Source organism: Bos indicus x Bos taurus, chromosome 7 (genome assembly GCF_003369695.1).
Source record: "Bos indicus x Bos taurus breed Angus x Brahman F1 hybrid chromosome 7, Bos_hybrid_MaternalHap_v2.0, whole genome shotgun sequence".
NCBI lineage: Eukaryota > Metazoa > Chordata > Mammalia > Artiodactyla > Bovidae > Bos > Bos indicus x Bos taurus.
The window spans coordinates 92933732-92952555 of NC_040082.1; the positions used below are offsets into that span (position 1 = coordinate 92933732).

The 18824-nt window shown below is 44.5% G+C and overlaps 1 protein-coding gene across 1 annotated transcript in view; it reads left to right on the forward strand.

Moving 5' to 3' along the window:
* The window catches only part of VAV1 (vav guanine nucleotide exchange factor 1), a 63604-nt gene extending 46894 nt beyond the window's left edge, over positions 1-16710 (forward strand). Inside the window, exons 23-27 of the mRNA XM_027547478.1 lie at positions 5204-5320; positions 7732-7819; positions 12408-12522; positions 14525-14676; positions 16407-16710. Coding sequence (XP_027403279.1) covers positions 5204-5320; positions 7732-7819; positions 12408-12522; positions 14525-14676; positions 16407-16460 — 526 coding nt within the window. The 3' untranslated portion in view covers positions 16461-16710. The remainder of the gene's footprint in view (positions 1-5203; positions 5321-7731; positions 7820-12407; positions 12523-14524; positions 14677-16406) is intronic.
* Positions 16711-18824: the final 2114 nt, after the last annotated feature.

Sequence of the window (18824 nt, forward strand, 5' to 3'; positions counted from 1 at the left end):
TGTGATGGGCAGTTTTATCTCCTCTTTTCAGAGAAGGAAATTAGGGCTGGGAGGAGCACACTCAGGTCCCGAGGTCACAGAGCAACTGGGTGGCGGATCCAGGGTTTAAACTGTGTTCACCTGAGGCAGGGCGCTCACTCTATCCCTGCCTGGCCAGATGCGGTAAAATGAGGCCACTGCGGCTGGAACTGGGGAGAGGAGAGAGCGAGACCCTGACTTTGGGTGCAGCAAGGATTTAAGGGGCTGCCAAAACCTCAGACTTTGAGAGCCACACTGTTTTGTGTGTGTGTGTGTGTGTGTGTGTGAGCCATACTCTTTTAATGTGATGTTTTAAAAAAACAAAAGCAATGGGAAAAAACAAACAGCTATGATGGGCAAACTATCAACACTGTAAATCAAGTCAGGATATGACAGGGCTGGGAGTAGGGAAAGGTGAATTTCGGTCAGCCAGGCACGTGCAGAGTCAGGTCTTGTCCTTATTTGAAGTTTTGACATTTTATTCATCACAGATTTTTTTTCAATTTAGTTTTAAAATTGAGGTAAAATTCACATGACATAAAACTAACCATTTAAAGAGGCGTTTATGTTATTATTTACACTTATATTACATATTCACATTTATCAATATAACTATATATTGCATAATGTAGTTCAGTTCAGTTCAGTTCCGTCGCTCAGTCGTGTCCAGCTCTTTGCAACCCCATGAATCACAGCACACCAGGCCTCCCTGCCCATCACCAACTCCCGGAGTTCACTCAGACTCACGTCCATCAAATTGGTGATGCCATCCAGCCATCTCATCCTCTCCTCCTGCCCCCAATCCCTCCCAGCATCAGAGTCTTTTCCAAAGAGTCAACTCTTTGCATGAGGTGGCCAAAGTACTGGCGTTTCAGCTTTAGCATCGTTCCTTCCAAAGAAATCCCAGGGCTGATCTCCTTCAGAATGGACTGGTTGGATCTCCTTGCAGTCCAAGGGACTCTCAAGAGTCTTCTCCAACACCACAGTTCAAAAGCATCAATTCTTTTTCTTCACAGTCCAACTCTCACATCCATACATGACTACTGGAAAAACCATAGCCTTGACTAGACGGACCTTTGTTGGCAAAGTAATGTCTCTGCTTTTTAATATGCTATCTAGGTTGGTCATAACTTTTCTTCCAAGGAGTAAGCGTCTTCTAATTTCATGGCTGCAATCACCATCTGCAGTGATTTTGGAGCCCCCCGAAAACAAAGTCTGACATTGTTTCCACTGTTTCCCCATCTATTTGCCATGAAGTGATGGGACCAGATGCCATGATCTTCGTTTTCTGAATGTTGAGTTTTAAGCCAACTTTTTCACTCTCCTCTTTCACCTTCATCAAGAGGCTTTTTAGTTCCTCTTCACTTTCTGCCATAAGGGTGGTGTCATCTGTATATCTGAGCTTATTGATATTTCTCCCGGCAATCTTGATTCCAGCTTGTGCTTCTTCCAGCCCAGCGTTTCTCATGCTGTACTCTGCATATGAGTTAAATAAGCAGGGTGACAATATACAGCCTTATAATGTAGTTAGTTATATATTAAATATACAGCCAATAATGTAGTTAGTTATATATTAAAATATATGATGTAATTATATATATATATATATAATTAATACATATTAGGTTATATGTTTATATTATGGGAAGCCCTGATGGCTCTGCAATAAAGAATCTACCTGCCAATATTTGACAATGCAAGAGATGCAGGTTTGATCCCTGGGTCGGGAAGGTCCCCTGGATAAGGAAATGACAGCCCACTTCAGTATTCTTGCCTGAGAAATCCCATGGACAAAGAAGCCTGGCCAGCTATAGTGCATGGGATTGCAAAGAGTCAGACACGATTTAGAGACTTAACAACAAAAATGTATGATTAACATATATTATTTATGTTATATTCACACTTAGAGCATATAGGCATATTCACACATATATTATCTGTAATTATATGGTATATAATATAAATTGTTATATATTTACATACACATTCATTTTATATATAATAAATAATTCATATTTATATCATAAATGCATTATATATAGTTAGTATATATTATTTATGTTGCATACTAATTCCATACATACTGTCTCTAACTGTATGCTGCTGCTGCTAAGTCACTTCAGTCACGTCCGACTCTGTGCGACCCCATAGATGGCAGCCCACCAGGCTCCCCTGTCCCTGGGATTCTCCAGGCAAGAACACTTAGAGTGGGTTGCCATTTCCTTCTCCAATGCATGAACGTGAAAAAATAAAGAGAAGTCGCTCAGTCGTGTCCGACTCCTAGCGACCCCATGGACTTCAGCCCACCAGGCCCCTCTGTCCATGGGATTTTCCAGGCAAGAGTACTAGAGTGGGGTGCCATCATCTTCTCCGTAATTGTATAGTATATAATATATATTATGTGTTATATATTAATGTTTATATTTATAGCATAAACACATTGACATCATATTTATATAATTATGACATCATATTTATATATATAATTTATATAATTATGACTTATAATTATGTGTTATCTGTAGTTAATATATATTTTTATGTTATATACTTAAATTTATGCTATTAATATTTCATATTCTTGCTGATACATCATATATAATTATATATTATATATAATTAATATGTATTATTTCTGTTGTATATTTGCACTTATAGCATAATTATATTCATAGTCACATCTCTATTTACTTTTCACATTTATATTAAATGTACATTTACAATGGTATGCAACCAGCACCTCTCTCTAGCTCCGAAACATTTTCGCTGCCCCCCTGTCAACAGTGACCCCTCCTCTCCCTCCCCAAGCCCTGACAACCATGAACACACTTTCTGTGTCTATGAGTTTGCCAGTTCTGGGTGCTTCATATAAATGGAATTCTACCCTGTGTGCCCTTTGTGACTGGCTTCTCTCACTCAGCACCATGTTTTCAGGGTTCATTCGCCTTGTAGCACTTAATCAGTACTTCATTCCTTTGTATGGTTGCTTTTGTGATTTAGAAAATATTGCATTAAAGTGCTACTTATTTTCTTTGTTGTTATTTATCCTGGTGACTGAGTTTTTTGGCTTGCCCTTTAATTTTTGTACCTGAGGCTGTGTCTCACTCTCCTCATCCTATTTCCATCCTGGTGACCACAAAGATGGGCAGACAGTGGGCACTCAGTAAATACCTTTCCAGAAATGCCAAATTTCAGAGTAAAAGGAAAAAAAAAAAACCCACACCTGTTTTTCTATACTCATACTCTCAATAGTTCTGAAACCAAATGTGTGGGTTTTTTTTTTTTTTTTTTATTCTCCGCACCTAACAATTCTCTAATTCTACAGACACCAGCTTGGGTGTGCTGTGATTCAACTTGATTCTGACACGATTTGTCTGGAGTTAGCGACAAGTCCCATAGATTAAGGGCTTGGTTTCTAGCTCGGTTTACCTAGCTCACATGGTAAAAAAAATCCACGTGCAGTGCAGGAGACCTGGGTTCAATCCCTGGGTTGGGAAGATCCCCTGGAGAAGGAAATGACAACCCACTCCAGTATTCTTGCCTGGAGAATCCCATGGACAGAGGAGCCTGGCAGGCTACAGTCCATAGAGTTGCAAAGAGTCGGACACGACTGAGTGACTAACACACTTCAAGAGGTAGCCCTCCACTTTAGATGACAATCACAAGCCTGGGTCACCCAGACTTCTGACCCACCAGCTACAAATGGGAGCTTCCCATAGCCCCGTCCTTGGGTTTGATAATTTGCTAACACAAGCTCCCAGAACTTGTAGAAACAGTTTCCTTACTAGACTGTTTATTATCAAAGGATTCAAATCAGGAACAGTCAGATGGAAGAGTTGCTTGGGGCAAGGTATGGGGAAATGGGACAGGGCTTCCATGCCCTCTCTGGGCTTGCACCCACCCACCCCACCCCTGGTATCTCTCTGTGTTCACCAACCTCGAATCTCTCCAAACACCTTGGTTGGGACTTCCCTGGTAGTTCAGTGGTTAAGACTTTGCACGTCCCATGCAGGGGGCACAGGTTTGATCGCTGGTCAGGGAAGTAGGATCCCACATGACGAGTGGTGGTGGTTAGGAATCTCCAGCCCACCCCCACCCCCGCCCCCTGCAAAAAAAAAAAAATCAAAACTGTTTGGTTGGAGTTCGGTTGAGGCATCTTTATATAGGCAAGATTGATTAAATTATGGGTCGTTAGTGATGGACTCAACCTCCATCTTCGCAGATGTGGAGGTGGGGCAGGGCTGAAAGTTTCAAGCCTCTAATCACATGGCTCTTCTGACTACTAACTGTCATCCTGAGCCTATTAAAGAGCCCCCAGGGGCTTCCCTGGTCTAGTGGCTAAGACTCCAAGCTCCCCATGCAGGGGGCCTGAGTTCAATCCCTGGTCAGGGAACTAGATCCCACATGCAGCTAATAGTTTGCAAGCTGCGACAAAGACTGATGATCCTGCATGCCTCAACTAAGACCCAGGGCAGCCAAGTAAATAAAAGTAAATATTAAAAAAAGAAGAGCCCCAGTCAGCTTATTAGCATACAAAAAGACACTTATTGGGCTTCCCTGGTGGCTCAGAGGTAAAGAATCTGCCTGCCAATGAAGGAGAAACTGGTTCCATCCCTGATCCGGAAAGATCCCACATGCTGTGGAGCAACTAAACCCGTGTGCCACAACTATTGAGCCTGTGCTCTAGAGCCCGGGAGCCACAACTACTGAGCCCGTGTGCCCCAATAGAGAAAAGCCTACGCAGCAACAAAGACCCAACACAGCCAAAAAGAAAAATAAATAAAAATTTTAAAAAGACATATTACTTTGGAGATTCCAAAGGTTTTAGGAGTTATATGGAGAAGGCAATGGCAACCCACTCTAGTATTCTTGCCTGGAGAATCCCAGGGACGGGGGAGTCTGGTGGGCTGCCGTCTATGGGGTCGCACAGAGGCGGACACGACTGAAGCGACTTAGCAGCAGCAGCATGCCAGGAAAGGGTGGAGAGCATAGAGAACAAATATATTTCTTCCTGTATCGCACTGAGACATAGCTACACCCAAAGGATTGTGTTGTTTCCTGCAATCCAGTTGTGAAAGCTTGGGCGTGACTTAAAGGTGTCTAATGAGGCAGTGGGGTGCCACTGCCTCCCCCAGGATTACCTATCAGAGTTACGTGAACCTCTCTTCTTGGTATGTCTTGACAGGTACGCTGGCCCCATGGAGCGAGCCGGGGCGGAAAGCATTCTTACCAACCGCTCGGATGGGACGTTCTTGGTGCGGCAGAGGGTGAAGGATGCCGCGGAATTTGCCATCAGTATTAAGTAATTTCTTCTTTCCTGGTCCGTTTCCCCTTGTGAGCTGAGCACTTCAGGTGCTTGGGAAGGATGAAACCATTTGGGTATTGTTTCTGAGGGCTCTGAAGAGCTCCAGTACCAGTCCTTTATGTCTCAGTGCAGGAAAAGAATTCAGTGAGAGGCAAAGTGATAGATATGAAGTGACTTTTATTAGGATAGGATGCTTGTGAGGTTTACAAAAAGGTGAGCCAGAAATGCTCTGCCCTAAGAACTCACTGGGCTACAATTTCATAAACAAAGGAAAAGTGGGGAGGGGGAAGAGAACTTCTTTGACTTTCTTGAGTAGATAGATGTCATGCTTCCGGCATCAGCTCCTCCTCCCCCAGGTTGAGTAGGAGACTTTTCTTGTCCCTGTGTGGTCCGCAAATTATTGTTCTTCCTGTGTGCAGAGAGCATGTCCTAGGATTCATTAACTTACTGAGCTCCCTGGACAGGAGGTGGGGCTCATGTCACCATTGTTTTATTGTTTTGGGTCATATCCCGAGACTCTGTGACATGCCTGTGTGGCTAAGCAAGCCTGCTTGGTTTTGTGGTTAAGCAAATCTGCTTTCTTGAGTAATCATTAACTTACAGGGGTCTCCCATGTTTTTCTATTTACCATCCCTTAGTGGGATTGAGTTTTTAATCACCTACTTTGTCCCTTTGCTCTGTCCCTGTCAAGACGATTGACTATCGTACGTTAACAAGTCACTTTTTATTGAGCTCCTGTAGGGTCCTGTGTATTTTTAATTTTTGTTTTTTATTTCTTTTCATTGATTGGTAACCCACAGAAAAAAAAGATATGCTTCTTAAGGCTCTAAGGGGACATTAAGCATACTCTTTGTTGTTGTATGCTGTGTACTGTCCGCCTCTTTGTGACCCCATGAGTTTGCTCACCATCTCCCAGAGTTTGCTCCAACTCATGTCCATTGATGGGTGATGCCATAAGAGGCAGAAATGCAGTCTGGACCCAAGTCTTGCAGGCCCTGGCTGTCCTGCCTTTCTGTTTGTTTTGGGTGCAGCTTCTTTCTTGTGGTGACTCGTTTCCTTGTTGGTTTTTTCATTTTGTCTTGTGATGATAAGTGGGGCTTTCCCCATGGGCATCTTTGTAGCTTGGGTGTCCAGAGATTTTGCATTTGCTTCCGTTGGGAATCACCAACAAGTTTACTTCTTTTTCAGATTAAAATAGTTTTGTTTAATTCTTAGTTTCCCAGTCTATACTGGGATGGTTTAAGTATAAACGCTAAACCCGTAAGAAGGTGAGGTTAAGGTGGTGAATTCTTAAGTGTGACTTCTCTATTTTGAGTCTGAGACAAACAAGCTTTCACATGGTCCCTGCTGTGCTGATGGGTGGAGTTTTTCTAGAACACGTTTTCCCCCCTGAGGATGTAGCTTTTTGACTTGACAGTCCAGCCTTTTGGAATGAGGGTGGGTCTCAGTGCCAACTCTCTACCCAACAAGGACACAATAACTCATCTCGTATTTCTGTGTGATCAAGATGCATGCTCTAGGGAATTCCCTGGTGGTCCAGTGGGGGCTGCCTTGCCTGAAATGTGGGAGACCCAGGTTTAATCCCTTGGTCAGAGAGATCCCCTGGAGAAGGAAATGGCAACTCACTCCAGAATTCTTGCCTGGAGAATTCCATGGACAGAGGAGCCTGGTGGGCTACAGTCCATGGGGTCACAAAGAGTTGCACACGATTGAGCAACTAACACTTTTACTTTCCAATGGTTAGGACTACTGAGGGCCTGAGTTTGATCCCTGGTTGGAGACCCTGCAAGCTGCATCGAACAGCCAAAATTGAATTGACACATACTTTTAAGTTTCATCCTCAGTTTGTCCTTTGGGGGATTTCCCTTTTTTTTTTTTTTTTTTAAGAGTTCAGCATTCTTCTCTCAGCATTTCTAGGGGTTTTTTGAAGTAGGAGATTTTTTTTTTTTTGGTTATCTAATTCTTCATGTAAACAGAACCACTCCTGCCAATTCATGTCTCTTCTGGGTCCTTACTAGTCTGTGGTCCGCCATATTGGTGGAAATGAATTCCCTTCTCCTGCATCCTTTAGATTCTATGGTTCTTTGTATTTGTGGAAGTGGAGATTTCATTCAATCTATTCTAGAAGGATGCCTTGCTTACATAGTCTATTTGACTTCTCGGCAACCCTGAGTTAAGGAAGATGATTCCTATTACACGGGGAAGAAATGAAGGCTTAGAACAGCAAAGTCTCCAGGGAAGGGATTCTGTTGGGTTCCAGTGGTTGCCCATTCCCTCCAGTAGCCAAGTACCCTTCTTCCATGGTTGGGGTGCGGGGTTATAGCCTGGGACTGAGACGCAACAGGAAATGGGCCTGAATTCCCCGACTCAGGTCTCAGTGACATCTTGTTCTCTTTCCCTGCATGCAGGTATAATGTTGAAGTCAAGCATATTAAAATCATGACAGCAGAAGGACTGTACCGGATTACAGAAAAGAAAGCTTTCAGGGGACTTACGGTAAGGGTCAATCTACCCCTAACCCCAGTCTTTCAGAGTCTAAGTTGGACCCTCTCTGAGGCTCCACCTTAGGACCCCTTTTCCTCCATCCAGAATAACCACTCCAAGAGGCACTATGGAGCAACTGGCTTTAAACTTGTTTTTCTAATCACCAACAATGAGAATAATAATAATAACAACAGTAGCTGCAGTGATCATTTGCAAAGCACTTGTTGAGTGCCAGACATATTATCATTAGGACTGCAGGTCATTTGCTCAGCTCTGAGTTCCCATTTCACAGATGGGGAAAACTGAGGTTTAGTTCTCATCTGGTGTCATAGAATGGCAGAGTCTCTATTTTTGTCAGACATCAAGAGTTAGTTCTTGCAAGGCAGACATAGAGATACAGACATAGAGAACCAGTGTATGGACACCAAGGTGGGAAAGGGGGAGTAGGATGGATTGGGAGATTGGGACTGGCATATACACACTAGTATGTGTGAAACGGAAAACTGAGAGCCTGCTGTATAGCACAGGGAACTCTACTTAATGCTCTGCTGCTGCTGCTGCTGCTGCTGCGTCGCTTCAGTCGTGTCCGAATCTGTGTGACCCCATAGACGGCAGCCCACCAGGCTCCCCCGTCCCTGGGACTCTCCAGGCAAGAACACTGGAGTGGGTTGCCATTTCCTTCTCCAATGCAGGAAAGTGAAAAGTGAAAGTGAAGTCGCTCAGTCGTGTCCGACTCTGTGCGACCCCATGGACTGCCGCCTACCAGGCTCCTCCGTCCATGGGATTTTCCAGGCAAGAGTACTGGAGTGGGGTGCCATTGCCTTCTCTGACTTAATGCTCTGTGGGGACCTAAATGGGAAGGAAATCCAAGAAAGAGGGGATATATATACATGTACATAGAGCTGATTCACATTGCTGTATAGCAGAAATGAACACAACATTGTAAAGCAACTATACCCCAATTTAAAAAGATTTAGCTCTCCTTACCTGTTTAATGACCATTTCATGGAGAATCCAGAGGCCTTTCAAGTGTTTTTGCTTCTATTTGTTGCCATGCAATTTGGGGCTATCTTTTAGACCTCTTAAGCCCATTGATAAGGCTCATGGATCCTGCCCATGGTCTGTGGATCCTTGAGGAGCTTTGAATTCTCTGGAAAAAAAATCTAGAATTTTGCATATATCTGCATTTTTTTTTTTTTTTTTTGGAGGCAGGTGTCTCAAATTTCATTTGAGCTTCAAACATATCCTTTACTCCCCCAAAGGTTAGGGACTGTTCATTCATTCCAAATATCTTTTTCTCCCCCAAACTTTTTATTCTGAAAATTTTTCCTCCCCCCCCATTTTTTTTATTTCTGAAAAATTACTGAGATGTTACTGGAATAGTGTCATGAATATTTGTGGGCCTTTCACCTGGTTTTACTGATTGGTTGTTAATATTCTTCCTCTTTTGCTTTCTTTCTCTCCCTCTCTGCCTCTACACACACACACACACATTTGTTTTGCACTATTTAGGAGTAATTCGCAGATATCAAGATCTTTCCTATAATTTAGAAAAATGGTACCAATGAACCTATTGCAGGGCGGAGATGTAGAGAACAGACTTGTGGGCACAGTGTGGGGAGGAGAGGGCGGGACAAACCTAGAGAGCAGCGTGGAAATATACACGCTGCCATGTGTAACGCTATGCTAAGTTGCTTCAGTCGTGTCCAACTCTTTACGGCCCCATGGACTGTAGCCCGCCAGGCTCCTCTGTCCATGGGATTCCCCAGGCAAGAATACTGGAGTGGGTTGCCATGCCCTCTTCCAGAACCACGTGCAAAATAGATAACTCATAGGAAGTTGCTGTATAACGCAGAGAGATCACCCTGGTTCTCTGTGATGGCCTAGAGAGGTGGGAAGGGGTAGAAGATGGCAGGGAGATTCAAGTGGGAGGGGACATATGTACACTTAGAGCAGATTCACATTGTTGTATGGCAGAAACTAGCACAACATTGTAAGCAATTATCCTCCAATTAAAAATAAATTAAAAAAATTCTTCCTATAAGTACTTTAGCATGCATATCTGAAGAGCCAAGACAATTTTTTTTTCCCCTCACCAGCGTATGATTATCACAGTCAGGGAGTTGAACGTTGATACAAAATTATTACCTAATACAGTGGGTTTTCCAAGCTCCCTGATGGCCCCAATTACGTTTATTACAGCCTTTTCATCCCCAGGATGTAATCAGGGGAATCACACGTTGCATTCATGTCCTTAGTGTCTCTCTTAATTTGCGAGAGCTCCCCAGTCTTTTATTTATTTCTTTGGTCTTTCATGACATTGGCGTTTTTTTTGTCTGTTTGTTTTCCCAAGTGAGAGAATGTGTTAATCCAACAAAGATGAAATAAACAACCAGAGTTTTGAGTGTTTCTTCACACTTGTAATGAACTGGAAAAATATTTCAATTACATATAACAACCATACTCTGTTAAAAAAAAAAGGCACTCCCATCACCTATGACGGTGTCACTTTTAAAAAGAATTAAATGTGTTTATTTTTAATTGAAGGATAATTGTTTTATAGTATTGTATTGGTTTCTGCCAAACATCGGGCTTCCCTGATAGCTCAGTTGATAAAGAATCTGCCTGCAATGCAGAAGGCCCTGGTTCAATCACTGGCTTGGGAAGATCTGTTGGAGAAGGGATAGGCTACCCACTCCAGAATGCTTGGGCTTCCCTGGTGCCTCAGCTGGTAAAGAATCCGCCTGCACTGTGGGGGACCTGGGTTCCATCCCTGGGTTGGGAAGATCCCCTGGAGAAGGGAAAGGCCACTCACTCCAGTATTCTGGTCTAGAGAATTCCACGGACTCTATAGTCCATGGGGTTGCAAAGAGTCGGACATGACTGAGCACCTTTCACTTTCACTGCCAAACATCAACATGAATTAGGACACTGGCATTTTTGAAGTCTAGAACTCTTAAACATATAAAATATTTTGTTTTGCAAAGTGTCCCTTAATTTTTACTTGCCTTTTCCCCCACTCTTAGGATGAGCTTGAACATTTGTGGGAGAAATAGTCATAAATGACACACATCTGACTCTTGAATTCAGATGAGTCTTATTATAGAGACTGGCCTTCCCTTGTGGCTCAACTGGTAAAGAATCCAGCTGCAATTTGGGAGACCTGGGTTTAATCGCTGGGTTGGGAAGATCCCTGGGAGAAGGGAAGGGCTACCTACTCCAGTATTCTGGCCTGGAGAATTCCATGAACTGTACAGTCCATCGGGTTGCAAAAAGTCAGACACGACTGAGTGACTGTCACACGTTCACATAGAGACCACCTTTTGGCTACTACATTTTATCTCTTGTCCTAGGACTGAATGCTGGATCTGTCCTTTTCTAGCCGTGTGACCCTGGATGAGCCTTCTCTGTGACTCAGTTTCTCCATTTATAAAATAGGGGACTCACCAATGTATTTACCTCCCATGATTATTAAGAAATTTTAAAAAATATTTATTTTTTAAAACCAAAAAAAAAAAAATGGGGGCTGGGTCTTCATTTCTGTGCCCACTTTTCTCTACTTGCAGCAGGCGGGGGCTAGACTCTAGCTGAGGTGCGCAAGCTTTTCACTGTGGTGGCTTCTCTTGCTGCAGAGCCTTAGAAGGCTTGTGGGCTTCAGTAGTGGTGGCGCATGGGCCCAGCACTTGCAGCTCCTGGACTCTAGAGCACAGGCTCAGGAGTTGTGGCGAAGGGCTTTAGTTGCTCCGTGGCCTATGGGATCCTCCTGGATCAGGGATTGAACCCATGTCTCCTGCACTGGCAGGCAGACTATTTACCACTGAGCCACCAGATCAGACCAGATCAGTCGCTCAGTCGTGTCCGACTCTTTGCGACCCCATGAATCGCAGCACGCCAGGCCTCCCTGTCCATCACCAACTCCCGGAGTTCACTCAGACTCACGTCCATGGAGTCAGTGATGCCATCCAGCCATCTCATCCTCTGTCGTCCCCTTCTCCTCCTGCCCCCAATCCCTCCCAGCATCAGAGCCACCAGAGAAGTCCCTAAATATTTATTTTTAATCAGCGGATAATTTCTTTACAATGTTGTGTTGTTTCTGCCATACAATAATGTGAATCAGCCATAAATATACATATATCTCCTCCCCCTTGAGCCTCCCTTCCACCCCTCTAGGTTATTAAGAGATTTTGATGATGTGTGGTTGCACACTGACCCGCACACAGTAGTTGCTTCATAAACAACATTTATTATTATTACAATTATCTGTAAAAATAGAGCTCTTGACACCCAGAGGGTGGAGGGGGGGGTTTGGTTTTGGTGAACTGGTCGTCAAGCAAGTTGATTATTTGGTAAGTTGATCATGAAACAAACGATATTAGGAGAACTGTCTTGAGACAATGTGATTTCTTCCCCATAAAATGGTCCTGGCCTCTGGGAAGGGAGTTAGCTCCCTGTCAAGGGGAGCTTTCAAGGAGTCTGTTGCCAGGGAGCGCAGAAGAGGGGTCTGTTTCACACAAGGAGTTGGATGCGGTTCCTTCCAGTTCTGGCTCCCTCCCTTGTGGGCTGGCCTTCTGGAAGAGCATCTGTCCTGTTCTCTTTCTAGGAGCTGGTGGAATTCTACCAACAGAACTCTCTGAAGGATTGCTTCAAGTCGCTGGACACCACCCTGCAGTTCCCCTTCAAGGAGCCTGAGAGGAGAGCCATCAACAAACCATCAGGTAGGAGGCCTCCAGATGGGGGCCTGTAGTGCCAGCTCCTTTCTGTAGTGCAGGGAACGCTGGGGGATGCTGAAGACATTGCTTCCAGTGGGCATGGAGAAGTCCTATCTGTGAAAGAGCCTGAACTTCCCACTTCCAGTTTGTCCCTTTGCTCCTGAGAGATCTGCATATCCATTTGCTTGGATGAAAGGGGTTACTTTCATATTTGGGAAAATGAGGATACAAGAAACCAGAAGGGTGCTCATCTATATATTTTAAGCCTTTAATTTTGTATTAAATCAGGCATTAATCAGTATCGATAACCTTCTCCTGGGCTTCCCTGGTGGCTCAGATTGTAAAGAATCTGCCTGCAATTCAGGAGACCCAGGTTCCAACCCTGGGTCGGGAAGAGCCTCTGGAGAAGGGAATGGCTACCCACTCTAGTGTTCTTTTTGGGATAATCCCATGGATAGAGGAACCTGGCGGGCTACAGTCCATGGGGTCATAGAGAGTTAGACACGACTGAGTGACTAAAACAGCAATAAACTTTCTCCCACAGAAAGGCAAGATCTTTAGCATTCTCTTCTGTTTTCCTTTGTATAGCTTACTAACCTGGTTTGTTGAAATTTTCTGGAGTGTTGGCTGTGATTTTCTGTGAGTGAAAACAATCATGCCTTACATTTTAGGAATTCTTTCTTCACCATTGCATTTCAATTTGCAAAGTTGTTATCAAGCATTGTTTAAACTGTCTACATTTCTTATTTTCCATGTTTTCCTTTATTTTTAAAATTCCTTATTCTAATTCAAATTTTATTTTGCTGGAGTGCATTCTGGAGTATGTTTAGTGGAAAAGTCACATGGGTGGTGGAGTTTCTGAACTCTTACCTATCCAAAAAAATTTTAAGATGGATTTAAAAATTAATTATTGTTCAAATGTTTGCCTATAAAATAACAGTTCCCCACTGGAAAAAGCTGTATTTTTGAGAAAGCAACACCAGCACAACATCGGGACTCTAAGATGAAAATTGTCCTTATTCTCATCACCGAATCAGATGTTTCTGTCTGCACATTTCTTCCTGGAAAATATATTCAGTCAGCCTATCTGCAGAAATACTACAAACTAATTTTCTACAATATCACTTAATATTGTACTTTGAGAAGTTTTCCTGTGTCCCTTTCCCCCTTGCTTATCTTTCTCTCTCTTTTTCTTTTCTTGTTTCTAAAAAAAAAAAAATTCTGTTTGTTTATTTATTTGGCTGTGCTGGGTCTTAGTTCGGCACCCGGGATCTTCCTTCTTCATTGTGACATCCAGGATCTTTTTAGTTGTGACATGGGGGACCTTGAGGTGTGGCGTGTGGACACTTAATTGTGACATGTGGGACCCAGTTCCCTGCCCAAAGATTGAACCTGGGCCCCCTGCATTGGGAGCACAGAATCTTAGCCACTGGGTCACCAAAGGAAGCCCCTCTCCTTCTCTTTTTTAACTCTTAGACCTCCTTCATATAATTAATATTATCTGGAATGAAAATTTCCACATCTTTCTTCTGTTTCTCTTACTATGAATATATGTGTGTGTTTGTTAGTTGCTCAGTCACGTCCAACTCTTTGTGACCCCATGGACTCTAGCTCACCAGGCTCCTCTGTCCGTGGAATTTTCCAGGCAAGAATACTGGAGTGCCTCGCCATTTCCTCCTCCAGGGGATCTTCCCGACCAAGGGTCTCCTGCATCGCAAACAGTTCTTTACCATCTGAGCCACCAGGAAAGCATGAATAGATACAAAACATTTTAAAGATCATATATGGTATTATCCTCTAAATTTGTACCCTGGTTGGGCTGGAAGAATGATCTGGGAAGACAGCTGTCTTCCCTCAGAACACAGGGCGCCTAACACTCAGTGGAAAGAAGCATTGAGGGGTCCTTTATCCCAGCGCATTCTCCTGAGAGCATTGTCCTCTGCAGGTGGTGGGTGGGTGGGAGGGCTCTGCTCCGGGCTGTTTCCCATGTCTGCTCTCTGCCGTACAGCCGGGAGCATCAAGATCTTTGGCACTGCTAAAGCCCGCTATGACTTCTGCGCCCGGGACCGGTCAGAGCTGTCCCTCAAAGAGGGCGACATCGTCAAGATCCTTAACAAGAAGGGGCAGCAGGGCTGGTGGCGAGGGGAGATCTATGGCCGGGTGAGTCGGGGCGGGGCTCTGCCGTTACAGTGGGGCTGTCCTGGATGGTGGACTGGGGAGGGTGGGCAGGGGGCGTCCCTGGTTGGAAAGGAGGAAGGGACAGAGATTTCATGTATGCATCTTGCATTTATTTATTGAGCATCTACTATGTGCCATTCTGCTGGGTGCCGAGGAGGCACAGAGGAGCACAGTACCATCGCTGTCCCACGAAACTCATAATTTAGTGGGAAATGTGGAACTGTGAACATGCCCTCGTGAGACTGAATGGTCAAGATTGAGATGGGGAATTGTAAGGCACCTTGGGAGCCCCCGGGGAACCTCTGACTCACCCCGGATGAGGTCAAGACACCTTCTGAGAGGCAAGCTGATCACTGAGGGATGAGTAAAGTTAGCCAGGTAAAAAGGTCACAGTTGGGGGGGAGGGGGACCAGTGTGGGAAGCTATTGCAAACAAACCATCATGTGCAAAGGCCCTGGGGTGAGAGAGTGAATGGCATGTTTCGGGGAACCTGAAGGGAGGAGTTTGTCTGTCTTCTTCACGTCAGTGTCTCCGGTGCCTGGAACAGTGGCTGTCATGTAGTTGCTCAATATTTATTGAATGCATGAAGAAGCAGACCAACTACTTTTGCCTTCTGTGTTCTTTGCCTGAATTTGGACTTTCAGGAGGCGACTCAAATTTTCTCAGAAAACTTTGCTTCTCTTTGCTTCTTATTTTTGTCTCACAAAGGCGGAGAAAGTCTTCTTTATTTTATCGGCTGATGAATTTCTAGTCTCCAGCATATTGCCTTGCTTGTATCGATTTCTCAAAAAATACTTGTTGAATGAAGATAAGGACAGCAGTTAGGAGCTTAAATTCTACCAGAGGGAAACATGAAAAGTGACCTCTGAAAAATTGCTTAGGAGAATTGTTTTAGGAGCCATAGAGGGTAAATGTATTGTGCGATGGAGGACAAATGGGGTGTGAGGGAGCCTTCTGGGGTGTTTAGGAAGGTCTGGGCTATAAAGAATTCATCCACCCATCCACCCATCCATTGTTCTATCCATCCATCCACCCACCCATCCATCCTTCATTTTGTCCTTCCATACATTGTTCACCCATCCATCCATCATTCCATCCATCCATCCATTCATCCATCCACTCATCATTTAATCATTCATCCATTATTACATCCACCCATCCCTTGTTCATCTATCCATTCATTCCATCCATCCATCCATCTTTCCATCATCCATCCCTTGTTCATCCATCCATCCATCATCCATCCATCTATCTTTTCAACAAATATTTATTAAGGATTTACTGTGTTCCAGGAACTATTCTAGGTTTTTGGAACTCAGTGATGAATCAGACAGACAAAAATCCCTGCCCTGTTGTAGGGAAGGGAGGGGGAACAGAGAACAAGTCCGTAAATAAGTAACATATATAATCAATTAGATGGTGAAAAGTGTTATGGAAAAGTAGTAAGTGGGGGTGGAGAGTGTCGGGGTGGGTGAGGTTTGCAGTGCTTAAATTGGATGGTTAGAAGTCCTTATGGATAAGGTGACGCATGAGTAAAGGACAGGAGGAGGTGCAGGTGGTCAGCTGAGGGTGTATCCGGGGAGCCACGTTCTGGGGTAGAAGGTGTGGCAGGTGCAAAGGCCCTGAGGTAGAGGAAACCTGGCCGGTGTGTCAAGGAACAGCGGGAGAATGCACAGAGAGGCTGCCCTGACTCCTTCCCTGTCTCTTTCCAGATTGGCTGGTTCCCCTCCAACTATGTGGAAGAGGACTATTCTGAGTACTGCTGAGCCTTGGCACATTGGCAGAGAGAAAAGAGATTCTAGGCTCCAAGCCCAGGATGAACAGGCAATAGGGCCAGGAGCTGAGACAGATCCTGGTAGGCTGAGAGTCCACGGACTGTGGAGGGCTAGCCTCCAGCTGGCAGAGCTCTAGGGATGATGCCCTGCCATGGTTAATTTATAACACATGCATTTCCTCCTGGGTCCCCTTGAGAAGGTGGGGCTCCAGGCAACTACTTCCAATAAAATGATAAATGGATGGACTGTGTCAGACCTGCAAGGGGAATGGTGGGAGAGGGAGTTGGGACAGACACAAGCCCCCTCACTGATTCCTGCTTTCCAGCTCTCTTACCTTTCTCTGTCACTTAAGATAAGACCTCGAAGACTTAGAGAATGAACTTATGGTTGCCGGTGGTGGGGGGTGGTGGGGGGAGGATGGGAGGAAGGGATAGTTAGGGAGTTTGGGATGGATATGTACACACTGCTATATTTAAAATGGATAACAACAGGGCCCTGCTGTGTATAGTACATGGAACTCCAGTGCTCAAGGTTATGTGGCAGCCTGGATGGGAGGGGAGTTTGGGGGAGAATGGACATGTGTATGTATATGGCTGGGTCCCTTCACTATTCACTCGAAACTATCACAATATTGTTTGTTAATTCAGTTCAGTTCAGTTCAGTTCAGTCGCTCAGTCGTGTCCGACTCTTTGCCACACCGTGAATCGCAGCACGCCAGGCCTCCTTGTCCATCACAAACTCCTTTGTTAATTGGCTATACCCAAATAGAAAATAAAAAAGTTTAGAATATCAAAACAAATAAGGCCTGAAATACAGAAATGGGACTCCTATGTGGCAGGAAAGAATTTTACACTCACGGATTGTTGTTGTTCAGTTACTAAGTCACGTCTGATTCTTTGCAGCCCTGTGGTCTGCAGTACGCCAGGCTTCCCTGTCCTTCACTATCTCATGGAATTTGCTCAAATTCATATCCATTGAGTCGGTGATGCTACTGAACCAACTCATGCTCTGTTTCCCCTTCTTCTCCTGCCCTCAATCTTTACAGCATCAGGGGCTTTTCCAATGAGTCAGATCTTCGTTACAGAAGGCCAAAGTGTTGGAGCTTCAGCTTCAGTATCAGTCATTCCAATGAATATTCAGGGTTGATTTCCTTTAGGACTGACTGGTTTGATCTCCTTGCTGCCCAGAGTCCAAGACTCTTGCTCAAGAATCTTCTCAAGCACCACAATTTGAAAGCAAAAATTCCTTGACGCTCAGCCTTCTTTATGGTCCAACTCTCACATCTGTACATGACTACTGGAAAAACCGTAGCTTTGACTACATGGACCTTTGTTGGCAAAGGTTGCTTTACAATGTTATGTTAATTTCTACTGTACGGCAAAGTGAATCAGCTATGTGTATACATATATCCCCTCTTTTTCGGATTTCCTTCCCATTTAGGTCGCCACAGAGCATCGTGGTGTTCCGGGTGCTGTACAGTAGGTTCTCGTTAGTTACCTATTTTATTTTTTTTATTTTTTTAAAAAAGGTCAGGGTCGGGCGGCCAGCTCCCTAAGCGGCTAACCCCCCAGGGCCCCGGCGTTTACGCGCCGGGGGCTGAGGAGTGGGCGCAGGGTTGGCAATCACCTTTTCGGTGCGGGCCGGGGTAAGTCTACGGCGGCTAACTACTCGGCGGCCGCCGCCTAGTTACCTATTTTATACACAGAATTGATAGTGTGTATGTGAGTCCTAATCTCCCAGCTCATCCCACCCTCCCTCCTTTCCCCCTTGGTGTCCATTCGTTTCTTCTCTGCATCTGTGTCTTTGTTTCTGTTTTGTGAGTATGATCATCTCTACCATTTTTCTGGATCCTGCACACATGTGTTAATATATAATATTTGTTTTTCTCTGTCTGACTTCACTCTGTATGACAGGCTCCAGGTCCATCCATGCCAAAAATATGGGACACTTGACAAATTTGCTGTTATCCCTGCACAGGGGCTGTTCCAATTTTAATATTTGTGCTACTGAAGTGAGCACCAGAATCTTTCCTTGGGCTTTTGAAAGCCCAGAAGTCACATCTTTGGTAGATTTCCTGAAGGAATAACTCTTAGGAGAAAAAAATTTGTCACCTTGGGCTGAGTATTGCTACTCTAGCAAATGATTTCTCATCTCAACATTGCATAATTCTTTCATGCACTGGCCTCAACTCTGCTGAAGAAGAATCTTCTGGAAGGAGAAGGCACTGCAGCCTTGGGATGTGCCAGGCTTGTGGCAGGAGTAACAGAGAAATGACTGGACCACTCGGCGGTTTCCTCATATTTCTTCTTGGGAATGAAAAGAAGACATCTCATTAGCCAGAGCAACATCAGTTGG